The 17452-nt window shown below is 44.9% G+C and overlaps 1 protein-coding gene across 5 annotated transcripts in view; it reads left to right on the top strand.

Moving 5' to 3' along the window:
- Positions 1–17452, top strand: part of cep112 (centrosomal protein 112) — a 144387-nt gene that overhangs the window by 72037 nt on the left and 54898 nt on the right. For all 5 annotated transcript variants that reach the window (XM_015356208.2, XM_015356211.2, XM_015356214.2 and 2 more), the window contains exons 18-20: positions 831–966; positions 6206–6313; positions 12947–13129. In XM_015356208.2, coding sequence (XP_015211694.2) covers positions 831–966; positions 6206–6313; positions 12947–13129 — 427 coding nt within the window. The remainder of the gene's footprint in view (positions 1–830; positions 967–6205; positions 6314–12946; positions 13130–17452) is intronic.

Here is a 17452-nt window from a genome sequence, read left to right on the forward strand (position 1 = left end):
TTTGCTTTTGTAGCTGTGTAGAGGGGAACAAATGATATTAATGATGAGGAAGACCTGAAAACCAGTTCATCAGACCTGACCAGTACATGTGCTGGATGAGCTCTTAAAACACTTCGTATTGGCAGCTTGTGTGTTGTCACCTCGAGCTGCTGAGTTGAAGATGCCGAATGACAATCTTGGTTTAATCTCTGCCCAAGCTCAGCGGTATTAATATGAGACAGCAGAAAACACCAGTGAAGCCTCTGAGTACATTGTTGATGCTCAGAAGACAAATTTATTCTCATTCTGGTTTTTAAGATATCTCAGACTTTTGAACAGCTGTTCAAAGATGGAAATGCACCTATATACTCAATAAGAGTGGATATGGGGTTACAGAGGTTGTATATGCCAATTAATTTGTATACATATATTTTGCATCTATATAGCAGGGTTTGCTGGAGTAATTTTGCTCAAGGGAACAGCAACAGCTTTGCTAGCTGAACCCATGAGATTTCTACCTTCGATCTGGTCAGGATTCCAGAGCCGTAACGGCAATGTCACTACAGAAGCCTCCTGTCCGTTCCTTTACTAGGCAGAGTTTATCTAAGGGCGTGCAGACTTTTTCTAACTCCATGGTGCTTTGGAGTTTCCGCAGGTGTGAGGAGAGAGGCCGCACTTTGTGTCATGTCATCTTGTACAAACATGACATTGGCCTCGCAAGACGCCCTCCTTCAAAAAAGGGGGTTCGCTGTCTACTGTGAGCGCGGCAGAGCTTTCTGTCACTCGTCTGTTGGTCCGGGTGCATGCTGAGCTCATGTGTGGCCGGGTCTGTGCCTTCTGCTGTGTTTCAGGGAGAAGGAGGAGCAGCTGGGGCGGCTGGCGGGGCAGCAGAAGCTGCAGGCCCAGCAGGCGGAGCAGGCCCTGGAGCAGTTCAGGAGGCAGGTGGAGCTCAGCTCAGAGAAGGCCTACTCTGACATGAAGCAGCAGGTGAGAGGCAGGAAGGAGCAGTCCCTGTGAAGACTGGCTCAGATCTACAACCTCCCCATGACAGTGTCATTGTCTTTTGGGTTGGGAGCAGCTGTGCAGGAACTGTGTTTTTCTCTAATTTCCTTGTTCCATTTTTTTGGTCTTAAAATGAGCCAAGACACTCTTCCTCCTCACTGGCATTGGAACTCACTGCTGCCTCTGAACATTCTCTGATGCTGTTGATATCTGTCCCTGCTTTGTGCTCCTTAAGAAATAAACACAATGGGAACAGGACCCAATAGCATCCCAGGATCCAAGTCTGACTTGCCTGCTATACACAGGCCTGTGTCTGCTGGACAGCACACCGTCATGCTGGTGCTCTGTTCTGTGTGGGTTCTTGCAGTGATGCCCACAGAGCCCATGGCTGTACACTGAAACAGACAGAGAGCATAAAATGGCAAGATGTGATGCCCAAATCGCCTCAGTGGTTTTGACATCATGCCTTATAAAAATCCCCTTCACCACAGTGGTGAGCCTCATCCCGCACATAGTGTGTGCCGTATCCTGTTTACCAAAAACTCAGAGTTTGAAGAGAAAGAAACACAGAGGACTGAACAAAAATGTTTTGTTCTTTTGTTTTTGGAACAGCCGGCATAAACTGTTTTTTTTGTAGTCCGGCAACTTGTATTTGCTTTCTGCCCTACTACTGTGGAAGGTAATGACAGTGAACCCCTGGCTTAGCATGATGCCTACACAGTCTCCTTTTTATAGTTCCCTAGAACACTTCGCCTCCGCCTCCACGTTGGGAAGCCTCCCTGACGCAAACATGATTTGTCAGGAACTTCAGCAGTCACTTATAATGTACTCTTGTTGATCAATGAGGATAGCCTCAGTCTTTGCTAAGCATCCATTTAAGTTGCAGATGCTCTGAGGAAAATCATGATGCCACGTTGCTCTGTGCCAATTCCTTCCTTTCTCACTGCTGGGTAAAACTTGGGCCTGTCCCAGGACAGCTGCCCCGCAGAACCTGTCCTCCGTGGGGTAACTGGACAGGGAGAGCCCTCTCATGCCCCATGAGTCCCACAAGGGAGGAGTGCAATCAGTCCCCTTCTGCAGAACATACTGTTTATTAACCTCCATGAACTTCAATCTTTGAAGTGAAGGAAAACAAAGTAAAAATAATAATAACAAAGAAAACGAAAAACCCAGCTGTGTTCAATATTCACTCACACGCTGTTTCTTTAACCAGCTTCACTGTGCTGGAGGCTAATACGTGAGGATACGTGTGGATTTTGTCATTCAGGGATCTTCTCAGGCTTACAAACAACTTTCAGGCTTTGTCCATAGTTTTTCTGTATTTTCCTGTTGGCTTTTAGGTTAACTCTAGTATTTAAGAAACCATGTGGTTGTATATTCCAAGATTTGAGATTAAAGAAATGGTTAGGTTCCTGAAGTAAAAAATAGCCTAATTAGAGTTGAAATTTTACTGCTGTCCTTTAGGTATTTGCATCAGGGCTCACAAACTTTTTATCAAATGACTTCACATTTTTCAGTGGAATCTTGGCATGACGTCATCCTTTTTATCGCAGCACAAATGCTCAAAATGAAATTTACAATTCATTTTTACTATTTTATACAATTTCGGAAGTAGGTCTGGAAGCCTTAAATAGTTAAAAATTGTAAATAGAGCACAGAGTTCTTCGCTGGGGCGAGCTTTTACTGTTGATAAGCCACTTCCTCCAGTTAAAAATGCAGGCAGCGCTGCATCCATGTTTGAGTCATTCCGTTTAATGAAATGAAGATGTTCCCTGGGGAAAAGAATCTTCTTCAAGGACTCAAAAATTCACTGAAGTTTCGGCGACATACAATCATTGGAATCAGACAGTTCCTACAAATTCGCCAATAGTTTTCACCCTAATGATAATTTACCTTGGAAAATACTATATTTTCATACTTTTATTATGGACTGTTTTTATAGTTTGCTTTATTATTTCACTTTTATAGTTATTCCAGTTTTGCTCTAGATACAATATAGTGTAATGGTGCTTCACTACACTGGAACATAGGAGTACTTTGACAAAGTATGAACACCATGAGAAACACTTACCATTTTGTTTCTGTGGACCAATGACCAATGTAAAAAACAGGATAAGAGTGCCAAAATGCTACAGAACGTTTACAAAGGCAATCTTTCAAAAGTTTATCAAATCTAAAAAAAGATACCGTAACCAATGCCTGTTGTAAAAACAACAAAGAATTGTTTGCGGCTGCCCAAACAAAGTGCCTCACACACTGCCAGTGGGTGCAACTGAGTAGTCAGGTCCATCTTCCTGGCCAGTAATTCTGCTGCGATAAGATTCAGAAATGCAAACTGCAGATCCCTTGAGATTCTCTGTGTCGGTTTCGATAATGCAAGGTTAAATAATGAAAATCTAATGACTCTGGCACTCTAACTTTACATGCTAACACCAAGGAGGATTCACACCAGCAAATCCTGAGGACCCACTCTCCAGATGCTTCACAAGGGTTTAAAACTGTAGCTTCAGGGCCTCAGGCGCTTTATGTACAACGTATGGATTTAGAAAAACCCACTAATTTTGTGTTTTGTCTTAATTCATGTTTAATCAGTCTGTGCTGATGTACCATACAAATGACTGGTTGGCGTTGACCCAAATACTTTGTGTCCCTCACTGTCCGCCTGTCCGCCTGGCTCGCACGAGCTGTTGTATTGCGCCGTTGTGGTGGCGTGCAGTGACTTGTCTTCAAGGTTGCAGCTCTGCGCCCTGCAGACGTGGCATGGCTTTTGTATAGCAGTGATTTCATGATAGCTGTCACCGCCACCCTCCTTCCTTCACAGTTCAGTGACAGATGTTTCTGTCGCCCAGCGGTCTTTGTTGTTAATCAGTACAGGTGCGTCAGCACTCCTGACTGGTCATTGGCAATCGTTTCGAGACCCAGCGCCTGAGGGTCTGCCCACTGTGGCATTGTTTCAGAAGCTGTTGCCTGCAACAGTAAGTCATCCTTTCTGCAAAAACTTACATCAGCACATAGCATCCGAACATCGGCCGCAAGTGAGAGCAGCCCGTTCTGCCCCTCACTCTTATTTGGTTCGGAAGGGCGACTGGCTCCAAGCAGCCATTCAGGCCCAGCTGGGAGAGCTGGGAGGCAGTAAGAGCACCTGGCTCTACGCAGACAAACAACCCAAGAGCTAAAATCGGACCCAGAACACGTAACTGTGAGGCAGCAGTACTCATCACCATCGCCTTCCTGTTCCCGTCTTTCATGTCGGAACAGTGTAGACTGTGGGTATGCCAGGGTTAATTTCACACAGAAATCTCCAAGGACGTTGCATATAGCTGAAAACTTCCTGGAAGAAAGGGAGAGAGATATCATGAAAGAAGGCAGTATAGAGTAATCTCAATGAGAAGATCTGTTTCAGCATCTACAGTATATATTACTAATTTATAATGTACTTCAAAGCCAGTTCGTAGGCGATGAATTGCAGCCTTAGCCGTACGATAAAACACATCCTGAGCCCTGCCAGACCTCATTATTCACTGGCCTTATTAAAAGTTTCCGTACTCTGCCATGTGCCTCTGTGTGTCTGACACTACGTTCAAAGTGAGAGAAGCATCTGCACATATCACCTCATGCCCCTCCGGACTGAAAGAAGGGTGTTAAACACAAAGGTTTTGAGCAGACGGGTCCTGGAGTCAGATGGTTCTGAACTTCTGTGAAGTTTGGTGCCCTTTGGAGCGGTGTGGTTTCCTTTGTGTGGCCTCTGTGTGCAGAAGAAGGCTTTTTTAAATTTTTGGACAGTGTTAATGCTGGTATGGAATAGTTTTAATGAAGAAAGACAAACACGTTTTGCTTTAGAAGTGAATAAAATCACTTTCCTGCATCACATGTCCAGTGCCTTCAGAGCTGTAGTTTTTTATTGCCAGCAATCATGCCACTGTGAAGTTAACTGGTGTAGAACAACAGGCCTCCGATGACGTTACTCTGTTCGGATTGACTGAGTTCTCTGTGTATCAGGGTAGCGTCCTCATATGAGAACATGTAGGACATACAGTACCACTGTACCCTCGGGTATACATACTTGTGTGCTTGCAAGCTCTTGAGCTGAGCCTTTAAATTATACGTCCACAACAGACAGAATAGAACAGAACTAATAACTGAAGGAGTGGGTTTCTTTCCATATTATTCTGAATTGCTCTGATGTGTAGTTAAGTTGCTGTGTGGAATTGGTTTGTTCAGCTTGTTGGGTGCTGTGTTAAATTCTTTCTTAATGGAAGAGGTGGGTCATTTCCAGATCCAACAATCGGAGTTCCTTCAGGGTGTGTGTGGGAGGGCTACGCGTGGTGTGGGAGCCAGCCAGGCTGTAATGCACTTAGCATGTACGTTTCCATTGTAACCGCTTGAAAAACCCACAAAGGCAGGAGTTTTCACACCTGTCTTCAGCAGTCAGTTTTTCCACTGGTCATTTGTCTCTGTTTCATTACACTAACATCTGTGATGGCATTACCATGCTTGGTAAAACCTTTCAGTGGATGCAGCATTTATGTGAAATGTTTGAGTGATGAGTTAACATCTGTTTCAGTCACCGTTACTGGAAAACACATGTGGTACACCTGGCTCCCTTTATCCCCTGTGAATTCACTAGACTTTTTTATTTTTTAAGAAATCTCTAGAACAGTATACTGTACAGACAGCAATTGCAAAAATTGCACTCATCTGGTTTCAGAAATAAAGGACCAGTCCCTGTTATCTGTAGTCTGCTGTCCCAATATCTGGATCAAGGCCCGTCAAGGCCAGATCTCAGTGTTGAAGGTTCTTGTTTTACCAATGAGCTCTGCCATAGAAGTTATACTGGGGCCATAGCCAGCATCTCCGTCTTTATTTAATTTGTACATGTGGCATCCCTTAGTCAGGATGTTTGCTAAAGCAAATTTGGTAGAATCATAAATGCCAGCTTACTGACCTGCATTATGGAGCATATGCCCCACTGTTAAGGCTGATGTTCTTTCATACAGAAACTGCAGTCCTCTGAAATCAAAAATGGGTTTCTGACCATCATCCTGTTGGTCAAAGTGGCACCCCCTGCTGGTCGGCCCAGGGTATTAGGGCAGAGTATCACAGGCCACACCAGCTCCAGCCCCACACAGACTGGGCCTTGTGCTGTTGAGTGTTGAAATAGGTCAGATTCCTCTTCAGGGCCACAAGCACAAAATTAAAAATTCTCTTTCTTTTCACTTTGTAGATGGAGAAAGTCGAGGCAGATCTGGCAAGATCAAAATGTCTCCGTGAGAAGCAATCTAAAGAGTTCACCTGGCAACTTGAGGAACTCAAGCAGAGATATGAGCAACAGGTCAGTCCTCTGCGAGTTTGATATGAGTTCTGTCTTTACGTCTGGCTTTCATCTCTCATCTCTGTCACTATGTCCAGCTGTCTGTGTGTCTTTCTACATTTTTGTCCATTTTATTTTGTGTAACTCAAAATCTTCAAGTGCTGCTGCCATTCAAAATACATCACAGCAATCTCGCGCTCTGGGTATTTTATTAAAACATGCTAAGCGTCACTTTATGGATCAGGCAGACTTCAGAAAGAAAGTGGCTAATCTAGAGACTAAAGAGTTAGCCTGGAGGATGTAGTATATGCATTCTGAGTAGGTTTAATTTCTCTAACATTATGTATTGTATTTTATTGGACAATTACATCAATGCGTCTTGATTACAAATCTAAAAGCACAACACCCCTTCATTTATGGTAATGTTACATATTAATGAATCCACGCAAAAAATGTGTTTCACTTCATGGTGCAAAAAAAAAGTTACCTTTGATGCAGACAGAATTTAATTAACTTGCTAGGACATCTGTTATCTATATAACTGGATCACTTTGTGAGAAAAACAGGGAAAAACTTATGTTAATAGTGCAACTTCTGACTGACAGATCTTTTGGCTTTAACCTCAGAACGTTTGAAACCCTCCAGGACCAGATCGCGTTTGTTAAAATAGAATGTCTGTAGGGCATGTCTCAGAGCCCCAAATTTAAATGACATCAATATTAGATGACACATTTCGAGACATCAAAAAAAACACATCAATGGTAAGGGTTTATGCTCTTTAAAGCTCAGTGCAGACTTTTTTATCAATATTTCCAAGCATTTCAAAGCACCCTCTTCTCGGTTGCTCTGATGGGTAGCATGGCAACCACAATAAAATTTAAGTTGTCCGATTGCTATCTCGGTGCTTGTGGGCTTGTGATTCTTTGAAGTTTTCTTCTTTTTTTTTCTTAAAGGAAGTCGAAAGTGTTGCATTGCCCTAAAAGACTTTAGAGGAAGGCGAACAGAATATGAGTGAGCTACATAAGCTCTACAAGTGATTGTATCAGTGTAGCTCTTGCACAGAAAGGCACCTGCTGAGATGAAGGTGGTGGCGATGAGGTTTTTTTTTAGTTTCTGAAGAAAGATGTTTTGACCATTAATAACGTGAATGCTCGTCTCATGTGTGCAGAGCGTGTCTTACAGCATCCCGATACCACTGATTGGTTCCTTGCACCAGGGACTTTTTAAAATTCCATCCTTCAAAGATTCTTGTTACTGTCATTTTTTTGTCTGTAAGCATTGAGTCAGAAACTCTCACCTCCAAAGCAGAATGACCCCATTCTGGGTATTGGAGCCTCAGTGGTTGTTGGGCTTCACTCCAGCTGAGCTGTCAGTTACTGACTGTAAGCGAACTGATCATGTTTTCTTGCGTGTCCAGCATCTCTTGTCTTACAAAAGACTGGAACTTCTTAAGCTCTGGAAGTAAAATCACAAGTAAATGTGAAAAACTGCTGATAAGGTCCGATCAGTCCGTGGATTCAGTAAAAAACAGAAAATCTTGGCTCCATGGTTGCCTGCAAAACACCGCACTAAAGCGGTGGTTATTATTTTTTCAAATAAATAGTGTTTGGCTCTCCAACATACAGCTTGGCTTGTGCCTGCCCATCAATTCGGAACCAAATGTGTTCCACGCTGTATGCTTCACGGCTTCCATGGTACTGTGCGAAGTTTCAGTTCACACCAGCTCGCTCTTGGTGCAGCAGTGAAGCACTTGTCCAATCACCTGAACGCCAAACCAAATTCCTCGCCTCATTTTGCATCTTCCTTATCTGGGTTCAGTCTGGCCCCGCCTCCCCCCTCCGCATCCTACCAGGGAGTCTCGATGTTTGCAGCCCACTTCAGTGTGGACTGTCTCTTGCAGTCGAACAGGGTCATTCAGCCTTGTGCAGACAGCACTAGAATGCCTTTGGGATTGAGCCCCGTGAGCCCAGCTGAGGGAGACTCAGCTTAGCTGGCGCATTGTAGTTGGTTTTCCTTGCGGTAAGCACCATTCCTTGCTTACTGGGTCAAGTGTCTTAGTTCCCCATGGAACCCAGTACAGCTTCCTTTGGTGAATCAAATTCTGATCCAGCTGGATGTTCTGCTGCATTCTGGGTGGGTCTCCCGCATGATAGGAGGAAAAGAAAGATGCAAACAGTTGAATTCAAACAGTCTTTCATGGACCTCGCATCACACAGGAACCCAGGAAAATACTACAGGGTATCTTTGGTGGCTTTTTGTCACAATGTCTTTCACTGGGTGGCCCCAGCTTCTTTTCTCAAAGCTTGGCCCAGTCCAGCTGCCTGTCGTTGGTGGGGATCCCCAGATCGACCTCCCCACGGGCTGGGGAGGCGCTACAGTGGCATAGTAAGGGATGAACCATTTACCACTGGGCACATTCCATGGATGATCAAGCTGTCTTTGTGTTGAGAAGTGGGTTGTGAGTGCATCAGAATCATGTTCCGGGATGCATTTTCAATGAGTTCCTTGGAGTAAATCAAACTTCTTATTTTTGCAACCTAAGGAGATTTGCTGAATGGAACTTAGCATGATGACACGTGCTCTTATGAATGTGTCTGTGTACCCAGACACAGAGATCACTCTCCTCTGTTGCCGAGTGGTTTCGGTGTCCAGGGTAAAAGAGCTTCAGCAGTGTGGGTAGAGGACGCCCAACCCTCCTGTTTTCAGCCCTCCTGGGGAGGGAGGCGGTGAAGGTAAAGACTGAAACGGTTGTGAGCAATAACCAAGAGGACAGGCCCTTGCCTCTTGCTCCAGGTTTTGCATAATTTTTCGGGGTTTCTGAAAAATGCTCTTGTACAACATTTAATTGACACAGAACTTTTTCACATGCAACCAAAAACCATTTAAACCATTTGTGTCTCTCATTACACTCCTGAGTTCAGGCAGCACAGCGCGATCCCATAATTTGCACTGGTCACACAAGCCTGAGTCAATTGCTGTATTTAAATTGTGTATCGTCCTTAAATCGTTTTGGAAGGAAACGCAGAAAAGAAACCTCAACAGAAGGCTGCTTGTCACAGGATCTGTTGCAAGTCACTTCTGCTGATGACTGTAGCACTTTGGGGTCCACAATTGCTACTACAATAGACAGCCCCTGATTTAGTCTGGTTGAGAGCTGTAATGATCGCAGGGGTGGTCCTAGCTAGTTCCCACACAGACGATGCCCGGCCCGCTTTCGTGGGCAGGCTCCTGTCTGCAGGACACGGGCGTCTCATGATGAAAAGTGAAAAGTGCCGCTAAAGCTAGCCTGCTTGCTGCCTCTCCTCACACACGGCCCTTTTCAAAGACAGCTGTGCAGTCATTTAATTACTAACGTGGTCGTGAAAAAAAAATGTGCTCATCCCCCGTTGATAAACTTTAACTCAGTTTGGCTCTGTGTGTGTGTGTGCTTGCTTGTAAACCCATCCCACTTTCATACTGGGTCACATTTGTTTGCAATATTGCCAAATTAAAAATGATCTTGTGTCACTCTTACACTTGTAACTGAGATTGCAGCATGGGACTGAATTGCCCTCAGCATCTATGAAAACAGTAGAAAATGGCTAACAATGTTGACCTTAATTGTGTCATCTAGGCAGCTCTGGCTTCATTTCTTCACTTCTTCACTTTTCTTTTGAACAAAAGGTCCACGAACCATAAAATGATTCCCTGTGAGATTTTTTATGGATTTATTTCTTCATTTCTGTTTTTTGCTTAAAATCCTTATAAAGTTCAGAAAGAACTAAGAAGTCCAAATGTAATGTCAGCTGCTGTTTCCAAATGATCTTCTTTGCTCTCACTTCTCTCTCTCTGTTTACTGTGTGGCAACAGTAACACATCATTCAAGAGTTATTAATTGCATAGCATGAGCAGGTCAAAAAGCACTTTAAGGAAGACTTCACTGAGCGATAAATATTTCGTCGTTTGGATTTTTTTAGCCAGAACATATATTTTTTTATTTAATTTTCACTCCAGCTTTCATCACGGTTTTTGGTGAACATAAGAACTAAGTGGAATTTGAGAACTTGAAGGACAGGAGACAGAGATTTTTGTTTTCGGTGTGTTTCGTGTATCGAGAGTCTTCCGACACAGCGACCTCTGTTCTGGCGTGACACAGCAGAAGCACGCTGTCTTGAAGTCACACAGGAGGGATTCCCGAACAGAGACGGTGTGACATTTCATCCTGTGGACACCATCCCGCGCTTTCAGGTTTTGAGGAGTCTGGGCGCAGACTAGACTCCTTGTCTGAAGAGCAGACGCCCTGCCCCCTGCTGAGCCCAGCCCATGCATCGGTCATCTTCCCAGCGCGACGGCACTCCGCGATGCGCAGTGGGTTCACACGAACGCACATCACTGCCGGGGCTGCCTGGCCATGTCCGACAGCCTCGCTGTTACCCCCGAGGCAGGGGGTGATAATCACATCAGGCTGATGACAGGGCGCTGTGACGGGGTGAGAAATCTGCCTTTGCTGCCGCCCCAAAAGCTTGTATCCAGCAGTCTTTTATAATCACGGCTGTCTAAACATGACGTTACAAAGAGGTTCGGGTTTTCCTTTTATTGTTGTGTTCCTGTATTCTCTGCCTTTTTTTGTAAAAGAGTTCATTTTTCTCATACATGTGTGGGGTTTTCATATCAGGAACCACAATCTGCTTTGAATCGATTTGTCAAATCGCTCCTTACAGTCAAGCTCGTAAATTAAAAAAAGGTTTCTCTTTCAACACTCCTTATCCTTCTGTGTTTTTCTGGGTATTTGTTTTGTGAATGTAGTCAAAGCCTTTTTCCTGTGGCCATCCTATAAACATCAATTAAGTGGGCCATTAAATCGTAGATGCATTTTGCTGTGTTTTAAATTCAGAGGCAGCGGTTGGTTCTGTGTTTTATCTCTGGTTGCCTTTTAGGAATTTTTTATTTTCTGAAAATAATTTTGGAATACCTTCGTACATACTAATAGATCATAGTCTGGATGTCCAAATTTATTCCCTCCCAAATTTCTGTTTCTGCTTTGACAGATAAAAATGTGGAAAAAAAACAGCAGTGTGCAAAAATTCAACATGGTTTCTGTATATTTTTTTTTATATTGACACAGAAGTGGTAGTATTTAAGAAAGGGGGTGCTGTGACTTTAAGACTAAGTGGTCCAGGCGCTATTCTTTTACACAGACAGGATCAGTTTGTGGAGGCTCCCACTGTTAGTCTCTTTATTTTTCTCTACTTGTGTGTGTGTGAGAGACCAGATTTTTTTCTTTTGGAGAGAAGAAAATGTCTTTCTCACACTGAAATTCTTGTATGTGTATAAATTGCGCTGGGGGGGGGGGGAGACGCAGTTCTTTTTTTATACTTCTTTTTTTTCTTTTCTGAAAATCCACCAAAACTGAAGAAAAATGCAACTGACTGTTTTCAGCAGCTGTGTGGCCTGCACTGTGCCAGAGGAGCTGGCTTCCTGCAGACCTCCATTCATTACCTGTTTTCAATGCCTGTTTCACTGCCTATAGTTCGCAGGCCAGGTAGGGTGCCGTGGAGCACAATGTGGAAGGATTAGTATCAAAGCTGCGAAGACTAGGCCCTTGGTCTTGGGCTGCCATTCAGCCCTGGCGGGGAGAGTGAACGACTGGCCAAGGTCACCGTCTCCAGCGTGGATGGGACTGGGAAAGGACTCTGGGAATCGCCGCCTTTATATGTAATCATGGCGCAGAGATGCAGCACAGCAGGTGCCTTTCTGATACGTGTACATCTGTTTGTGTCGGAGTACCGTAGCTGACAACGAGATAATGCCTTCGCTCTTTCTTTCTGCCTTTCATTCTTTTTTCCTTCTTTTTTTTCTCCTTCTTTTTTTTTTAAAGGAAAACAGCAACTGTATGCATGCGCCGTTCCTGCCATTTGCTGGATGCACCAGGAAATATCGTGCTGTTGAAATGCGGAGTGTTATTTTTTTGGGGGTGGGGGGGGTGTAGAATAAGACCGTGTTGAGGTGGGAACGCGATGGCGGGGTGGGGTGGGGGGGGACGGGATTGGTCTGGGGGCAAGGTTGGGGGTTGCTGGACGCGACAGTCTGAGCCGGATCTTTAAAAAAAACTCGAAAATAGTAATGGCATTAAGATTAGATTGGGACTGCGGAATTAACCCCCGTTTCCTTCTCTTACGATTTTTTTTCTCTACTTACCGCAGTCTGTTGGAAACAATGGGATTATGAGTCGAAGTAGCTTGCAGGAGCACGTTTGTTGGGTTGAGTTTTTAATTTTGCTCCTCCGTATGGCTTGCTGCCTCCTGTGAGTAAAGAGGACTGGGAGAACGGGAGAACAGGCATCGTGTGAAGCCAGCTTGCTTGCTGTCCTAGCAATTCGGAAGCGGACGATGCTGCTGGAAAGAGTGGGTGATTGTTGCACCCCAGAGTAAGCCTGAGCTGGCCTGCTCCGTACCTTGTTCTGGGGACACAAGGGTAGGCAGGGTCTGGAATCGCGCAGTGCTGCAACCTCATCGGGTAATTAAATGTGAGAAAAAATGAGGTAACGATGATGTAAAAGCATGCCGACTTATTCCATCGTGAGGCAAAAAGAGCCTCAGAGCAGGGCTGTGGACAAGTTGTCATGACGACAGGGATGTTCTGCTGATGAAGTCTTGCTCCTCGTTGCCCAATCAGATCGTGGAGCTAAAACTGGAGCACGAGCAGGAGAAGACGCACCTATTCCAGCAGCACAATGCCGAGAAGGACAGCCTGGTCCAGGATCACGAACGGGAAATCGAGAATTTGGAGAAACAGTCGCGGGCCGCTATGCTACAACACGAGAGCCAGACCCAGGAGTGGAGGAAACGGGACACTCAGGTGGGGTACCATTCTCATGCCTCCTGGTTCTGCTATTGCCGTTGTTCTGCTTGTTACGTGTGATGTTGTATTTACTGAAATATGCGGTCATTTAAAGTGTTTTGGCGGGTAGCATCCACTTACAAGACAAGATAAGGTTGTAAAATCCATTGTAGGTTGTGGTTTTCAGAACGTTATTTTTCAAATTCTTAATGGCGCGTGTGCAGGCAGGTGGACATCTGGGTTATTGCCTAGACATAAAGCAAAGAAAAAGAAACAAAACGCCCCGAGTTCACGCGATCCCGTATTTCTCCATTGCGCAGTGGGTTTTCAATGCTTGAACTGAAAAGACCAATGTGCAGGAACCACAGGTTGCCAGATTTAAAGGAATCTCCCGGCACAGTGCAATTCGGGCCTTTTATTCCAAACCCTAGGTTGCATTTTTCCATTCTTTTCCCTGTTTTGTGGGGTTCGCATCACGAATGTGAAACCGCGAACGCCTGTAGCCCTAGGAAATGTGCTGCAGTTGGTGGGGGCGCCCTTTGTTTCTCTCTCTGCACTGCAGGTAGCCAACACCATTCTCCTTTTTAAGAAGTATTTTGTTTTCCATTATGTCTCAGTTGGCCATCATCTGTATCTGGCATTTAAAAAGAATGTCGATGAACAAGGATTCAGTAGTGAGACAGTTATAATGTCTGTTTCTCCTCCAGCAGGTTTGTCCCACCCCACCCCACCCCCCACCCCAACCAGTCCATCCGTCCCAGGGTCCCGGTGGGGAGCCGTTTGACAAACGACCCCCAGCTGTGGATATGTTTGACGCTTCAAACTTGAAATGTGCGCTGTCAGCATGGAAAGAGCAATATTGGTTCATAGCCAGAGTACAGCAGAGGTGTTGCTTTATGAAGGACAGCTTATGGGCTTATGGTGATGTCCACACGCAGGCAGCCTGCTGTATGAGAGGTTGGAGCTGTGGCTTGCTCCGTGCATCAGAAAAATTAGAGCTGCAGCAAAAGTCCATTTTAGAAGTGATAATATATCTGAAACAAATGCAGGTCTGTATGGTAGACTGAGCCCTTGTGTCCTACAAAGGACTTAGACTTTGTACCTTTATACGTTGTCTTTTTCTTGAGATAAAAAAAATAATATTATGTCTGTATTATTATTTGAATACCTCAATTTACTTCTGGAGTTTGGAACTGAAGAACCTCTCCCACACACCAGTTTGACAATTCAAGGCCAGAATTTGATACTAAAGCAAAACACTGTAATTCCTGTGATGTCCCAGACAGACAGTTTCAGCAGAGCTACGGAGGGGGTGATGGATGTTTTTCCAAAGAACGAGCTCAGAAACTGGGTAAAATGGATGAAGTGCTCGCGATTTAACAACTGATGAGTCTGTTCATGTCCCACGTGTACGTGTGGTGGACACCAGGCTTGTACGTCTGCAGGAACTTGAGGATCACATCTAATTAGGACCTTGTTCAGCAACAACTTCTGTCACTCACTCAAGCATTGTCATAGGATTAAAGAATCATGTGTCCAGACTGTTGTGTTTGCGTATCACAGATGATGTATTATGAGACGTCAGAACTGTTAAATTTTCACTGAACTCTTAAAGTGGCCAAAATCAGAGTGGCACACTCATGATAATTGACAAACAGCAGCCAAAGTTGTCATAATTATTGTAACTAGTCTGCTGACTCCTTTTGGTATTCAAATTGGTTTTATAGTCCATCTGATTATTTGATAATCTCCTGAAGTACTTCATGGTGGCCAGCATGATCTTCTTGGCTACCACCATTTGTCTGTTGTCAGACTGGGACAATCACAGCTGACAGTCTTGAACAAGCTGAGCTCATACATAACATCACCTGGAATTATTTAGGGTCCTCTGTCTCCTGCAGGGTTGCAGACTGGATGATGTGAATCAATTCACAGGTCTCTGTAATCAGGAGTAGTTGCAAAAGTATTAACTTTTGTTAGGGAAGTTCAGACCCCACAGGATGCTGACCAAATCAATCCCACAATGCCGTTAGGGAAATGATATAGTGCAGTGGGCCTGGGCTGGTGAGGAGGTGTAGTGCAGTGGGCCTGGGCTGGTGAGGAGGTGTAGTGCAGTGGGCCTGGGCTGGTGAGGAGGTGTAGTGAAGTGGGCCTGGGCTGGTGAGGAGGTGTAGTGCAGTGGGCCTGGGCTGGTGAGGTGGTGTAGTGCAGTGGGCCTGGACTGGTGAGGTGGTGTAGTGCAGTGGTAGAGCCTCACAAAGTAGTTGCTGTGACTGAACCTGGCTGAAGGTGATAGCTTCACCAAGACAGGGCCTGGTGCTGCTGAGATGGCTGGGATGAGGGAAGGACTGCAGAGAGTTTGAGGAAACAAGAGTCCTTGCATCCAGGCTCAGGGGAGTAGTCATTCTTCATCGAGCTCCAGGAAAGTGATTGACGTTTAGAAAACTAGGAAGTGGGAGGAATCAGAAATAAAGGTGCAAAATACTGACATGCGGTATAGCCAAAGAGCTTAGTCTTTCAGGTCCCTGCGGGGTTCCACATTTCAGGATTCCTCTGAGCAAGGTTTAAATAGATAGAGACCAAAAAAACACAAATCTTCCTAAATGCAAAATAAAATGCAATTGAAAGATTACGGCTGACCCCTCCAACTCCTGGAATGTGCCGCCTCCTTGCTGTGCGTCACCCGGAGCAAAGCACCAAGCTTCCTTCAGCTCAGCCCGCTCCAGAAGAGGCTGAAAGGATGGATGGACCCTGCAGGAAGTGTGGTTCTTGGATAAAAGCAGCCGCTAAATGACTAATCATGGGCATTAATTATTTATTAAAGCTTTGTGTGTCTCATGTTCGCATGATGGGACTTGGTTGTTACTGGAATTTCTGCCACTGGTTTGAATGTTCCAGTGTGGAAAGTTGGCACAGGGAGCAGGTAGCAGCCCTGTCCTGAAGATGAGTAAGATTCCAGTTGCACAAACGGAATTCAGACTCATCTCTTGATGTGGTGAGTCTCCCAATTTTCTGAGCTGAGTTTTCTCTGTAGGGAGATTGTCGGATGGTATTTTTGGGAACAGGAACAAATGAGTCGCTCCTTTGAAACAGAAAACATCCATAAGGACATAGTGGTTTGTTATTACTCAGAGGAGGCCCAGAAGAAAGAAGGCTGTGACAGGGCAGACGTTCTTTCAGTGGCCAACGCAGGGATCGTCTTTCCCTGAGCTATCATCCAGTCAAAGCCATCCACTTCACTGCTGGGTAACTTGGTTTTGAAAAAAGTTATAATTTTACATTTCATACAAGTCAATCCTTCATGATTTGTGGATTCTTTTTCCCACACGAGTTTTGTCTTCCTGTATATTGTTATAACTGATGTTACCCCGCACGTATTGCTAACCAGTCACAGCTGTTTGGATCTCAGTCTGAGATCTTCATGACCATCTTTCCTCTCCGCTGTCCTCCCTGCTCTGCCACTGGCCCTGGCCTGGCTCGTGGTCTCCATGAGCTCTGAAGGGATCCAGGACTGCTGGCTGGAAGCTTATTTTGTGTTTAATACGAAACCTCAGGCCTCTTGATCCAGTAGCAAAAAAAACTGTTCGGGGGGCCCAACTTACCCATCCTGGGGACCTTGTTCTGGGACCTGCGCAGTGATCTCGACACCCCCCAGGCACAGCCTTACCCAATTCTCTTTAAAGATGAAAGGACAAACGAACAGAATCAAATTATGTTTTGCTCTCTGGAGATGGAGGTCTAGGAGCTGGCAGCCAGTCACCGTAGGATAGTTGTTTATCCAAAGACTGCAGCCTGAAGCCAGGTTTCGTTACTCACTCTCTGGCCCGGGAGACCAAGAAACGCTTCATCCTCCACGCTTCACAAGACATGCCTTTTTGGTTTCTGGAATCAAGACTTCTTGTTTTCAGCCACATGAGTTCTTTTACTTCCTCGGTTTGCTGAGAAGGTTAATATGAAGAGAAAAGGTTTTAAGCTTCTTGATGTTAGGAACAGGATCAGAGTTTGCTTAAATCTTCAGAAGAACAGAGGACACATTTGATGCCCCCCCCAAAAAGTTTTGTTCCCCAGTTAGCAATTGCTTTTAACACTTTAATATGAAAATTACTTTGATTGGTTCTGCAGAGTTAATGCATGACATTCGTTCTGCACACAAGCCCCCACTGTGCATCCTGTGTGTCAGAAGAGGACTCTAAGGTGTATCTTCAGAACATCCATTTCATTTAGCAGATGCCCATATCTCAGAGGGTCTCTTCACCAGGGCAACACACAGTGTGTTGGCAGCAAGGCCAGGTGCCTCCATCCAGGAGAACAAGCCCTTCACCTTGGTCCACCTGGAAACGA

This window comes from Lepisosteus oculatus, chromosome 9, assembly GCF_040954835.1.
Source record: "Lepisosteus oculatus isolate fLepOcu1 chromosome 9, fLepOcu1.hap2, whole genome shotgun sequence".
Classification (NCBI taxonomy): domain Eukaryota; kingdom Metazoa; phylum Chordata; class Actinopteri; order Semionotiformes; family Lepisosteidae; genus Lepisosteus; species Lepisosteus oculatus.